This window comes from Colletotrichum fioriniae, assembly GCF_027942845.1.
Source record: "Colletotrichum fioriniae strain IMI 355084 chromosome Unknown scaffold_10, whole genome shotgun sequence".
In the NCBI taxonomy this organism is placed as follows: Eukaryota; Fungi; Ascomycota; class Sordariomycetes; order Glomerellales; family Glomerellaceae; genus Colletotrichum; species Colletotrichum fioriniae.
In genome coordinates this window covers 1,930,006-1,943,311 of record NW_027076846.1, presented here as the reverse complement: position 1 = coordinate 1,943,311, position 13,306 = coordinate 1,930,006, and the positions used below count along the sequence as shown (strand labels likewise).

Below are 13,306 nucleotides of genomic sequence, written 5' to 3'. Positions count from 1 at the left end.
AGTATTAGTTTTCGATGGAGAGAGTCGGCCGATGGGAAAGCCGGGTCCGGACTTTTGAGGTCATGTCTCGGGAATCTCGGCGTGGTGTTTTCCTGGGTGTAGGAGATTGTGTACAACTACCTTAGTATGATGATTCCTTGGACATTTAGGCTGTACGCCCCTACCTTAGCACCTTGGGGTAAGGTAGATCATGACGATGTAAACTTATATGGTTGACGTCGATGCACACAGGGAGTAAACAGGGCTTGGTATCACATCTTACCCCAAATCACATTTTTTTTTTTTTGCTCTCCGGCAAGGTGTTCCGGCAAGGGAGAGAGACCTCACGTGTCCAGTCGCCATCAGAATCCCTGTAAACCGTTGGAAAACCATCCTGGCCGCGTTGCCTTACGGGTAGGGCGACGGGAGAAAGCAAGGAAAACCTGATGTGCCACATTCCGTCGAGGAAGCCCGCATTCAACAGTGTGGCTTGTGGCGAGCGGCCTTGGACGACGTAGGCCGGTGGTCAGAAGTTCCAGAACGAGGTCTCTGATCCGCTCCTCTCCTCCCTGAACCCCACCTTCCCCTCGATTATCTGTCCCTAATCTAAGAATAAAAAAGAGAATTAGAAAAAAGAAGAAAAAAGACTGGAGTAAGAAAAGGGGGAAGGGAGCCGCATTTTCCCCTCGTTGCAATGGGTGAATTGTCGCTCCTTCGTCACGGCTATGCGAGGTCGAATGAGAGGAATCCGAGGGCACGGAGGTCGAGCCCAGAATACGCGGATTCTAGACGATCTCTAGCGCGGTGGGATCCACTTGATCCCCTTTCTGGGAGACTGACCACCAATTGTGACGTCGAGATGGACGGGGGAGGCAACGGGGGCCTCCCCTCCCCACCTTCTCATTGAGGCCCTGAGGGGACCGCACCTTCTCGTACTCCGTACTGTTCGTATGTGTACCTGGACCAGGGGTGACGTCAGCGCCAGGGTCGAGCCAATGCGAGAAGCGCGGTGAAGGGAAAGCAAACACAGCAGGAGCAAGGTGCCAGGTGGAAGAATTGGCTGGCCCTTTCCATTTACATAGGAACCTGCCTTGCCTTGTGTCTTAGGTACTTCGTCATTGGAGCAGAATCCGAGGCAAGATGAGATACGTATCTAGTGTAGATGCCTCTTCCCAAGGAACCGGAAGGAGTGTTGCACCGGACGTAAAGGACAAGGGCGCACTGAACATGATGGAACATGGTCAACACCTGACAAAATAGCAGGTACACTGTAGAGAGAGGACGGGAGCATTAGGTCCGCTCGGGTCGGCCAGAGACGTCAAAGCCCCTCCAAGACTCCAAACCAACTGAGTCCTGACACCCCGGCAAGGCGGCCCATGATCGGTGATCCCATTCCCGTTGACGCTATCCATACTCCATACTCCGTACTTCGTGCATGCACCTTTATTCCAGCAATTACCAAGTACTGTGGCTTGCGCAGCACCTTATTCTCTCCCAAACCTGCCTTCTTCCTCCTTGACTCTTTACTCTTAAGCCACACGTGGGGCACTCTTTGCAGGTCATCCAAAGCTTTATTTCGTCTCCATTTCTGCACAGTATATCGACCACTAACTACCAACTTCATCCACAAACCACCAAACAGCATCTACCTTGCTTCCCCACGAACACTCATCTTTCCCCCCAACGCCTCGGTCGCGTCCGGACCCCGACGATAATTGTATACTATACAAACCTCGATACCTTTTGACATTTCAGAATCTCCGTCCGTGTCTCCCTTTCACCGATACCACCGGCTAGTCTCTACATTATTCGCTTTCGTCGGACGACCTGGGCTATGACATCTTCTTAAACACGACACATTTCCGTTTCGCCCTCGACGCCTACCGCCACCCTCAGACACAATGGCACCTCATCACGAGCCCTTCAAAGGCCTTGCGCCTATCAAGTGGGAATCTGTCGCCGAGGAGGATCCAAAAGAGTTCATGACCGACGTATTTGCCAACGCTCAAACAGTCATTGATTCTATCCCCGTCCCCGCCGCGGTCAAGCAGGCCACTGCTTCCCACGGCCGGTCCCGCTCCCACACCGATCCCCCGATACCTGTCGCCGACATCAACCGTTCGCTCTCCCAACGACAAACCGGTGCTGCGCTCAAGTTGTCGCAGGATCTTTCCAAAGAGTGGAAAGAGGTCAAGGTCAATGCCAAGGACAACCCGCTAGCAATCAACGTATATAAACTCGCCGCCAAGGACGGCAAGGGTAGCTGGTTCGCCCGGCGCAGCGTTCACGATGGTTTGACTTTTGAGAAGTGGAAGCTGGGCCTCGAGAGAGAGTTTGCCGAGTCCATGAAGGTGCAGAGCGGGCCTGGCGCCGGCGCCATCCGCGGCATTGGAGCAGAGAAGCGGGCGGCACATGAGGTTGTGGAAGGCTCTGGAAAAATGGAAGGTGAGCATGAAAAACATCACTTGAGGCGTCAGCGCCTAATGCTAACAATATCTGCCCAGTATTCCAGTTATCGGCGCAATTCCCAGGCCCGACGGCTCCGAGAGACTTTGTGACTTTACTGCTGAGTTCCGACTTTTCCGGCGGCGCCCCGCAAGAAGGTGCGAAGCGGCCGCTCCGGACCTACATGATTGTGTCGAAACCATGCATTCATCCCGAGTGCCCCGAGCGTCCAGGCTATATTCGAGGTCAATACGAGTCGGTCGAAATCATTCGCGAGATCCCGTCCGATAAGCCGGCTGCGATCACGCGAGCACGATCCTCCATTGATCTCAGCCAGGAAGGCGCCAAAGAAAGACAGGCTGTGGCTGAGTCTATGGGCAAGGAGGCTGTTCTACGGGCAGCGAAGAAGGCGGCAGATCCAGACTGCCGTCATCGAGGTGCATCTGTCGACAGTGCACCTGCCAGAGACGACGCTGGGCACACCGGCGAAGGCATCGAGGAGGAGGCGACGACGTCCGTTGAGTGGCTCATGGTGACTCGTAGTGATCCCGGCGGCAATGTGCCCCGATTCTTGATTGATCGGGGTACACCAGCAGGCATCATTGGAGACGCCGGCAAGTTTCTCAAGTGGATGACTGCGAAATCCGCCGATGACTTCTCAACTTCAGATCAAGAACAGGAAGAGACGAAAGAAGGCGCTAAGCAGGCCGAGAGCGAAAAGGTCGCTTCTCCCATGGAGGTGGCCAAGCAACCAACATCGAACTTGCTACCTGAAGAGTCGGCACAGGTGCAGGATAATTCCGTCCCGAGTAGTAACGGCCTATACGGTATCATATCCGGTGCTTTCGGAATGGCCAGCTCCGTCGTGGCTAGTCGCCTACCGGAGGGCTACGCTTTACCCGGAATATTCACAGCACCAAGCACCAACGGGTCGATAGCGGAGGAAGAAGAGGATGAGTCGATTGAAAGCGACACATCGTCCATCCGAAGCTTCGCTTCAGCGGTTGAAAAGACGGACGAGGGCGAGCCCGTCACACCACCAGAGGTTACGCAGCCCGACAGCATGTCGCTTCACTCGTCCGGATCCGGCGGCGGCGCGTCTCTCCAAGGGTCCAAGACATCGTCGCATCACGAGAGAGAGCTCAAGAAACTCCAGGAGCGGCGCCAAAAGATGCAAGATAAGATCAACAAGATGCATGAGCGCATGTCTAGCAAGCGTGACCAAGACTCCCAAAAGGAGGCTGCCAATCTGGCGAAGCTCCGCGAGAAGCACGAAAAGGAGATGGCCAAGCAGGAGGACAAGTACAAGCGCGACATGCAGCGCCTCGAGCAGCGCCGCGAGCAGGAGCAGCGCAAGGCGGAGGAGAAGCGACGGAAGCAGGCGGAAAAGGAGGAGAAGGGAAACTTGGCCTTGGAGCTCGAGCGTGTCAAGGCGGAGCGGGATGTGGCGCTCAAGGAGATTGACGTTCTCAAGGAGCAGGTGGGTCAGCTGCAGAGCCAGAATACCATGCTGGTTGTTAAGATGGGCAAGATGGGTGGGATGGGCGGTATGAAGAGACAGGACTCGTCGTTGAGTGTGCCGGGGGAAAAGGTGGTTCAGACCGTGTCCAATTAAGGAGGCGAGGGGATGTGTAAATCGTACGACGACGAGAGAGACAGAGGGAGGAGAGAGACGTCAGCTGCAGGACAGGATACCCAGCTTGATGCAGACAGAGAGATCTCTGTAGACGGGACGAGATGACGCATGAGCATCCAATGGCGTTCGGGGCGTCTTAGCCTTCCTTTTATAGCCTTTTTTTTTTATTTACTTCATCTGTTTTCCTGTCTATTTCCATGTCTATCTCTCCATGTACTTTTTCCAAAGCATTGTACACGAAACATCTCAACGAACTAAACTTTTTTTCATCTTGAGCATGCTTTCATCCTTTGCATCATCTGACCGTCCATGATTTATGACATCTTACTGTTGTCGAATTCATGCACTCGTCATCTCCAACAACAACCCATGAAATCTCCCCCGCTGACCTACAGCCCTCAACTTTTCCAATTTCTCCCTGAGCGCCTCGGATCCATTGACGCCGCCGACATTGACCTTGGTAAGTGCCGTCGCGGCGAGGAGGACGCGCGCGCAGACTGCGTAAACGTCTGGGTCGGAAGTCCAGCCTAGCGGTCCATCGTCTGCGTAGGATGGTTGGGATGTGAGGGCCAGGAGGGCGTCTAGGCCGGCGGAGGTCCAGGTCGTTAGTGCCGTGCGCGCCGCTGACGCAGAGGCAGAATCCGAAGTAGAGGAGAAGATGTCTTGGAAGACGGCGGCCCAGCGCTTTGACTCGCGGACCTCGTCGATGAAGAGGTTCTGTTCTTCGATTGCGAAGAGGGAGTCGTCGAAGCGGAGGGCGGCGGAAAGTTGTGATTCTGCGGTGGACCATTGTGAGGCGGCGGTGGTAGTCTCTATGTTGGTGTTGTTGGTTGAGTCTGAGGAGACCTGGCCCGTGAGGCGGGATGCGAGGAGGGAGTGAAGGGTGGGGCTGTCGCGGTAGGTGGCTGCGATGTAGGACAGCAGCGAGGAGGCGGCGTCGAGGGGCGCGAGGGGTTGGGAGAGGATGTGTTTTGCGGAGAGGGAGGCGAGGTCGCGGACTTCGTCGTCGTCGTCGTTGAGGGCGTCGTAGAGGGCTATGAGGGCGGGGAGGAGGGGGGCCTCTGCTGCTTGCGCTTGGTCTGCGGTGGTTGAAGAGGTTGAGGTTGTTGCGGAGAAGAAGGAGGCGAGGGAGGCTGCTGCGGCGATGCGGGTGTCAAAGGGGCGGGAGTCGTGGAGGGCCGAGGACATTAGGTTTCCCCAGCCGCGGAGGGATTGCGCGGTGGATTGGGAGACGGGGAATTGAGAGACGAGGGATGCCATTATGGGGCCGCTGGCGCGGGTGATTGCGTTGGAGAGGTTTGGGTTGATTGTTCGAGCGAGGAGGTCTTGCCAGAGCTGTGTCAGGGTCTCGGGGGTGGGGAGGAGGTTTGAGAGTTGTTGAGAGCTGGCATCGGCATTGCGGGCGGCTGTTTCTGCCAGGACGAGGTCGAGGACCTCTGCGAGGTTGACGAGGGCGGCGGCGCAGGAGTCTGGGTGCGTTGCGGAGCGGGCTACGTCGGTGTACAGCGTGGCGTAGGATGCTGCTTCCGCTAGGGACAGGCGCGGGTGGTGGACTGAGGCGAGGGTTTCGAGGGTTGTGATTGTCGTCTCTACGCTTGTTGTGCTCGTCGAGAGGAGGGTTTCGCGAAGGGAGGCGGAGGGGGAGGAGGATGTTTGGGTGGCGTGGACTGCCGCAATGGCGAGTTGGGTGCGGAGGAGGGCGCTTTGTGAGGATTGTGAGATGGTGTAGGATGCAGCGTTCTGCGATGTCGATGTTGATGGCAACGGGTAAGATAGGGTGAAGAGGGAGATGAGGTTTTGGACTTCCAGGTAAGCGGCGCGGATGTCTGGGCAGGAGGCGAAGGAGTCGGACGCGCTGGCTTGGAGACCACTGAGGATCGAAACCACGCGCGGGAGGCCAGACGACAGTCTCTGAGGCGAGACATCGGAGAGCCGCTCAAAGACCGCCTTAACGGTCAGCAGGCCGCCATGGAGGTGGTTGTTCCTGCTCGCGGGTGCCGCGGCGAGGGAGTCGTTGATGATGGCCTCGGCAAGGCTAACCCAATCGTCGTCCTTGAGGAGGAAAGAACACAGCGCGCGGGCGGCCATCTCCCGCACGTGCCAGACGGGGCTGGCCAGGTAGCCCGCGACTAGGCCGTACAGCTCGTCGCGGGAGGCGTCGGGTGGTCCGGCGCGGCGGATGATGTCGAGGGCCGGGAAGACGGACTCGGCGGCGATGGTGCTGCCGAGCGTCGTGGGTTTCATGACCTCGCGACCGGAGCGGAGGAGGTTCAAGAGCACGGAGGGCAAGATCGGGAACTTGTGGTACTGCAGGCGGGTTGTGCGGCCATCCCAGCCGGCCTCGAGGGTGGCTTTGCTCTCGTTTGTGCCAAAGAGGTTGTCGAGGAGGGAGCGGAGGAAGAGGAGGCCGCAGTTGCGGATACCCCAGACCTCGGACTTAAGGCTGCCGGCGGCGAGGTCGAGGCACTGCGGGATGTGTGGCGCTGACTTGCCGAGCTGGGTGATGAAAGAACTCTTGAACATGTCCTTGAGGCAGTTGAGGGCGTGGACCTGGGGCAGCTTGGAGCCGTCCGACTCGGAGTTGAAGGCGGGTTTGCGGGCGATGGCGACGAGCTCCTCAATGACGACGTCAAAGGAGGGTTGCGGCGCGTTGGCGGAGATAATGCCGGTGATCATGGCGGGGATGCCGGCGGAGCGGCGGGTTGTGGATGCTTGGGAAAAGATGCATTCCTTGGTTCCTCTGTACCAGACATCGAGCAGGGTCTCGCCGTTCTCGTGGCCTGCTTGGGGGTCGTCGAGGTGCTTGACCAGCTGGCAGCAGGTTGCGAACGACAGCGAAACAGTGTTGAAGGCACCGCGGTGTCTGAGGCTCGACAGCTGGTCAAAGGTCAAGGATCCGACGGTTGTGAAGAGGTCGGTCGAGGGGCGCAGAATTCCGTCTTTGGCCTTGGACTTGAGAGGCAGAACCATGACGCGCATCAGAGCACTGGCCAATATGTTAGACGAGATACATAGCGTTGCGAAGACTCTCGATAGCTTACCTAGACTCGTGGATGGCGCGGAAGCTGTAGCTCAGCAGGTCCTTGGTGTCGAGACCCTCGAGATCTTCCAGCTCCTGGGGCAAGTGGCCCTCGGGTGAGTCGTCGCACAGAATGTCCCTGACCGCAGCCCAGATGCGTTGGCAGCACTTAACTATGCGGTTCTGAAGGGTAGCCATGGCTTCCATCTCGGACGCCGAAAAGCTCATGTCAGCCGCAGCTTGCCAGATATACCTAGTTCTCAGTCAGTCCACAGCCCCTTTCAAGGTTGTCGCAGTATTTGTGGCACTCACCGGAGGGAAGCAAAGTAACCGTGAACCGGCGCCTCAAGAACGGCATTGCCCAGATCGGCCTCTGCAAAGGCAAGCTTGCCTTCGAGAAGATCCATCAATTTTGAAATATGCGCGATCTGCGCCTCCCTACCGTCGTAGAATCTGAAGAGAAGCTCGTTTGTCCGAGCGACGCCATCGGCATGATCGGCTCGCGCCGTCCTCCGCGCAATATCCTCGGCTCTCGACAGGAACTCTTCCAGTGTCGGCGAGACACCTTGTGTACCAACGAGACGCTTGAAGCGCTTGTCGGCGAACAAGCTCTTGAGGACAGACGTACCGTTCTCCCGAACATCGTCAAAGGGGTCCATGATGAGATCGAGGAGCGCGCGCGTCCACTTCCCGTCAAACAGGTTGAAGAAGAGGGTCTCGTCCTCCTCCGTCTCCCATGTCTTGCCGGCATCGGCTTCGAGCTTGAGGATGAAGGCAACAGCCCTGAGCGCGGTGAAGTGACGCTGGAAAGAGGCTGTCGGGATCAGCTCAGACCGCAAAAAGGCAATGTACCACGCCAAGAAGTCTTCGTGCTGCTTCAAGCTCGCCCGCAGCTTGTCCTCTGGCCAGAGCAAGATGTTGGTGCGGTGGTTCGCCTGCTTCGGCGGCGCTTTGGGGGCCTTTGGCGCACCGTTGGCAGCGCCGTCAAAGGCCTTAAGACGGGCCAGACTCTTATGCAGGATGAAGATTGCGCCTCTGCTGCGCTTGAACATATCTTTGAGCTTGCTCAGCAGTTCCATGCGGAACTTCGCGTCCGACTCTGAAAAGTACGTCGGGAGATGAGCTTGCAACAGGCGGAGGGCTACAGGTGAGTAAGGCCTCGTCGTCGAAGGGGAAGCGACGATGAGGGACAGCGCTAGCGAGCGGAGCTCGTGGGAAGGATGTGACAGGACTCTCTCAAGCACGGCCTCTTCCAAGACTACTGCTGAGGAGGATTCCTCTCTGTAAATGGCGCCGGGCTCCTCAACCATGCCCACCTTTTTACCGACTTCCAGCACGGCGAGGTTCAACTGGGCCAGAGTGTCTAGCTCAGCCACGGCGGAGCCAGAGGTAGACCACATGCTGTTGATCTGTTCCAGGATCTGGACCGAGTCTTTGCGGTCATCCTTGAACAACGGAAGGAAAACATACGTCTTGATGCCCTCAAGCAAGGACGGCGTCTTGGCAATGGCAGCCTGGACCCAACGAAGCCACATCTCGACGCTAAAATGCTCGGCGCCTGCAGCTTGCGGTGTCTTTAAAGACTGCTGTCTCAGTGCCCTGAAGATGGTCACGATGAACTTGCCCGTAGTCGGACACACGTAGTGCATGGTCATCCAGTCGAGCATCTGGCCGAAGAAGTCCTCCCACAGTGCAATATCGGACGCCCAGGTGCATTCCGGCTGCGTCCGCCTATAGCTCGCCGCGATGTCGTCGACGCTGAAGACGGACTTGCCGGCAAAGTAGTCCATGGCTTTGAGCGACGACTTGACCAGAGGCTTGGTGGACTGCGGCCCGATGATCGAGATGAGGGTGTCCAAGATGGTCGTCTTGACTAGGTCAGAGACGGCTTGGTCGGGGTTACGACGAATGAGCGAGGGGAGCAGGTCCAAGACCAGCTTCATGGACCGGTGCTGCTCCGTCTCATTCCACTTGATGAAGAAGTTGAAGAGGCCCAGACTGGGCTCTTTGGAGAAAGCCCATTGCCGGAGGGCCGGTTTGTCGGACTTTGAGCTTTGCTCGACAAATCCGCAGAGCTTCACGCATGAGTTGCCCGAAACTCCCTTTGGCTGAGCGGCCAGGGAGAGGAGGTGATCAAAGATATTTTGCGCGATGCTATGGGCAAAAATGATATTAACACAGGTACTGCTACACTTGGAAATCTTATTTTAGAGGGGTGTTGACTTGGGGGGAAAGTCTTACGAAATCCACGATTCCTCCGGCTGTTCCTCAACCCATTTGAGCAGGTCACTCGGGTTGACGAAGCTCTCGTATTGGGGGACGGTATCCTGCTTCATCGCTATCTCATAATTGGTGAACCCGGCGAGTGACTCCTGGGAGTAGAATGAGGGGCACCGAGGGGCAACGGCGAAGCGAATGAGTGCTGGCCGAGTGAGTAACAGGGGGGTGTTTTTGTTTCTTTCGTCTGTCGTCTACAACTCGGCGTGTAAGTATCAGAAATGAGTGCACTCAATTTCTGGTATGCTCCAGATCTTACATAAGGCTCTCTGGTTTGGGAATGCCTCGTCGGTCAAGGTACTTTGTATCGGACACGGGAAAATTGTAGGTACTACGAGTTTTCACAGCATTAAGTCGGCGCGCCGGCGAAGACTCATCGCGGGGCACCAAAACGCCAGGGTCCCGACTCTGCTGCGCTCCCGCCTCCCAGTGACATTCAGCCAATCGCCTACATCTTCTGGAACGTCGCGCGCACGGGCCACTTCACCCACACTCGGTGGTGTGGCCAAACTTTTTCCCTGCCCTAATTGAAAAAGAATAAGGCGCCCCGCCGAAATTTGTCCTGGCTTCTCTTCTTTCCCCTTCAACCCCATCATCACCCAACATCTACCGTAAGCACCAGATTACTGGGAGATATCGCCAAGATGTCGAAAATTACGGTTGCCAACGTCCGCACTCAGGTCTCTGAGCTGCTCGAGTACTCTCTCGAGACCAAGAAGCGCAACTTCCTTGTCAGTCTACCCCCCTCCGTCGTTCAATTGAGCGCAAAGTCCGCGACCGAAGCGAAGCAAGTAGCAAATGCTAATACCCCTCACAGGAGTCTGTCGAGCTTCAGATCGGCCTCAAGAACTATGACCCTCAGCGTGACAAGCGTTTCTCCGGCACCGTCCGCCTGCCGGTCGTCCCCCGCCCCAACATGAGCATCTGCATTCTCGGTGACCAGCACGATATCGATCGTGCCAAGCACGGTGGTGTTGACGCCATGTCCGCCGACGACTTGAAGAAGCTCAACAAGAACAAGAAGCTCATCAAGAAGCTCGCTCGCAAGTACGACGCCTTCGTCGCTTCCGAGACCTTGATCAAGCAGATCCCCCGTCTCTTGGGTCCCGGTCTGTCCAAGGGTATGTTCACACCACTTCCCCCCCCCTCTCTCTCTCTCGCTATTTTGGACTTGAACTCGTATCTAACAACTCTGCAGCCGGCAAGTTCCCCACCCCCGTCTCCCACGCCGACGATCTCTCTGGCAAGATCACCGAGGTCAAGTCCACCATCAAGTTCCAGCTGAAGAAGGTTCTTTGCATGGGTGTCGCCGTCGGCAACGTCGGCATGACCCAGGAGCAGCTGATTGCCAACATCATGTTGGCCATCAACTACCTCGTCTCTCTGCTGAAGAAGGGCTGGCAGAACGTTGGAAGCTTGACCATCAAGGCTTCCATGTCTCCCCCCAAGCGCCTCTACTAAGCGTACCCTCTTCACGTCGTGTTGGTGTTTCTTGCGAGGGGCCTGTACTAGTAGAGTACCACCCGGGCTAGTTATGTCGATGGCTTAAGTGCTTATTCGCATAACAATTCACTCAAGGGTGGGAATACACCGGTCACGGGTATTTCATAGGAAGCTCTGCACATGGATCAGGAGCCTGTCAATACCAAACCATCCTTTTCCAGACCATTTTACAAGTTTCAACACGCATCAGTGACCCGCAACGTTTTTAAAATAAGTGCTTGATGACACAGGGTTGCCAAGCCCCAGTCTAGGCCTGATTGCTAAATGCGGTGCCGAGCCCGTGATTCCATATACACAGTTGGGGGCTCCTTGCCAAACAGCTGACTGATAAATCCCAAAAATCCTCCCTTACACACAACGCTCAGAGTATAAGGGTAGGGAAACGCTCGAAAGGAACCGTTTTTCTGATGGTGACGGTTAAGGGAAGAGTGCTTGAAAACACAGGGTTGCCAAGCCCCATTTTCGGCCTGGTTGCTCGCAGCGGCAAAAGCAACAGCGAAGATTACGCGTGACGTTGCAAAAGATCCGACACGCAGAGCTAACCGTTCAAAGTGGTTGAGGACACAGAGAAAAGTTGATAAAACGGGGGCGCAACGCCGTGGGTGTTCCCAAAATCAAACACAAACCCCAACCAAGTCGCTAAACCCGATCTTTGGCGCGAGGATGTACGCCGCGCCCTTGGCGGCCCTGTCAGCTTCGTGGATGAACTTGCGCGGGATCCACCAGAAGCGGACACTGACGCCGCGGTCGTAGAGCCTCTCGACGTTGAGCAAGAGAGCCTCCCACAGGTCCCTGTTCTTGACGTTCTCGCTGGTGCTCAGCCGCCAGCCCTTCTTGACCCACGCGCGCGCCCAGTCCGTGGCACCGTTGACGACGTACGTCGAACCCGTGGCGATGACGATGCTGCGGAACCCTTTGCCGGCCCAGGCCCTGTACCGGAGCGCCGCGACGGCCGCGCGCAGCTCGGCGCGGTTGCTCGTGTGGCGGTACGTCTTGCCATCGGACCCTTGGTCCTCGAGCTTGAAGGCCACGCGGCCGCTCTGGTCGTTTGCGTACACCGGCTTGAAGATGAAGACGGAGCCTCCGCGCGCCGCGGCGTTGCCGTTACCGAAGCAGGCGCCGTCGGTGTAGATGATGGCCTCGGAGGTGTCGTAGCGGTTGATGAAGTGGAGGACCGGAGGCGTGAGCTTCATGCAGCGACCGGGCGGGAAGAGCTCCTCGGGCGACAGGGGCGTCTTCTTCTTACGCTGGCCGAACTTTGTGGGGAACAGGGTGCCGGAGAACTGCATTCTCTCGCAAAGAGGGTGGGATGCCGTCGGCTTGAGAACGCTCGGGGCGGCCTGCTTCGGAGCCTCGGGGTCGGCAGACTTGATCGTAAAGGCATTCGAGGGCCAAGAAGCGCCGATGAAGAGATGCTTGGACTCCCTGTGCGGCGTACCGTCCACTAGGGGCGGCAAATCATCGTAGTCCTCGTCTTCATCCTCATCTTCGTCCAGGTCTTCGACCCAAGTAGGCCGCAAGCGGATGGGGGCTGAAGGTCCCCGAGATCCGCTCGCAGCAGCTTTCCCAAGACGGCCGTATCGGCTGTACGCAACCTGGTTGACGCTGACACCCCTAGGGACGTGAGAGTTGAAGTCGAAGCCAAAGAGTTCGTCGTCATCGTCCTCCTCATCTCGTCCAAGTAATTTTCGTCGTCCTTCTCCGCTTCAAGACTAAAGTCGAGACAGCATTTTCCGTAGGTAACCATCTGGTGAGGGAGGCAAACGGTGATGATTCGCCCGTTGGGCATGATCACGCGATCAATCCCCGGCCAGGCCATTGTTGCAATGCAATCAACCCCTTGGGCTGAAAATGGAGGAAGGGGGTGATTGTCGGCAAGCTGGGAGGGTTGAATTCCGAGCTCTCGTTTTATCTCGGGAGAACTGGGCTGGGCGGGGGCACGTTTAATGAAACCCTACGGATCTTCCCTGTCTAGTCACCAACTAGGTGGTAGCTTTCTGAAGCTTAACATCTTGACCAGCTTGACCTTAGTTGCCTCAATGAACTCATCGGATATGTTCCGGATAGACTCGTGGTATCCCTTCGGAAGTCTCGAGAGCATTACGTTAGCCAACATTTACCTCGGCTTCAATAGGACTGACTTTCATTTATTGAGGGGACACGGCGACATGGCCAGACAACCAAAAAAAAAAAAAGAGAAGAAAAAGAAAAGAAAGCTACTAAACCTGTCAAGTTGTGCCAACCTCCGGCACTGAATGAGCTAGGCTTCCTTGCCTTGAGAATGTGTGAGAAGCTCCCATACAGCTCCTCGACATCCTACACGCAAATTGGAGCTACCTTAGTGCAGCTACTTTGCGTACCTTAACTTTCTGTGCCTTGCATCTAGGTTCCAGGGATCCCCCATTCTCCGCAGGGTCCTGTGGAGATAGCGTCAAGCGCTTCAGCTA

At 56.6% G+C, this 13,306-nt stretch overlaps 4 protein-coding genes across 4 annotated transcripts; 2 read left to right on the top strand and 2 right to left on the bottom strand.

Annotated features, from left to right (window-relative positions):
* Positions 1–1,880: 1,880 nt before the first annotated feature.
* On the top strand, positions 1,881–4,039 carry N0V96_008554 (uncharacterized protein; the record flags this gene model as incomplete). Its single annotated transcript, XM_053190174.2, has 2 exons — positions 1,881–2,424; positions 2,484–4,039. 2 exons carry the CDS (start codon positions 1,881–1,883, stop codon positions 4,037–4,039), a joined length of 2,100 nt encoding a protein of 699 aa, XP_053052596.1.
* A 345-nt stretch (positions 4,040–4,384) lies between these two features.
* On the bottom strand, positions 4,385–9,415 carry N0V96_008553 (uncharacterized protein; the record flags this gene model as incomplete). Its single annotated transcript, XM_053190172.2, has 5 exons — positions 4,385–4,387; positions 4,454–7,046; positions 7,102–7,332; positions 7,392–9,233; positions 9,321–9,415. 5 exons carry the CDS (start codon positions 9,413–9,415, stop codon positions 4,385–4,387), a joined length of 4,764 nt encoding a protein of 1,587 aa, XP_053052594.2.
* A 585-nt stretch (positions 9,416–10,000) lies between these two features.
* On the top strand, positions 10,001–10,817 carry RPL10A (60S ribosomal protein uL1; the record flags this gene model as incomplete). Its single annotated transcript, XM_053190171.1, has 3 exons — positions 10,001–10,087; positions 10,174–10,477; positions 10,555–10,817. 3 exons carry the CDS (start codon positions 10,001–10,003, stop codon positions 10,815–10,817), a joined length of 654 nt encoding a protein of 217 aa, XP_053052593.1.
* Positions 10,818–11,473: 656 nt separating this feature from the next.
* Positions 11,474–12,960, bottom strand: N0V96_008551 (uncharacterized protein; the record flags this gene model as incomplete). Its single annotated transcript, XM_065758368.1, has 2 exons — positions 11,474–12,563; positions 12,869–12,960. 2 exons carry the CDS (start codon positions 12,958–12,960, stop codon positions 11,474–11,476), a joined length of 1,182 nt encoding a protein of 393 aa, XP_065613123.1.
* Between the last annotated feature and the right edge of the window lie 346 nt (positions 12,961–13,306).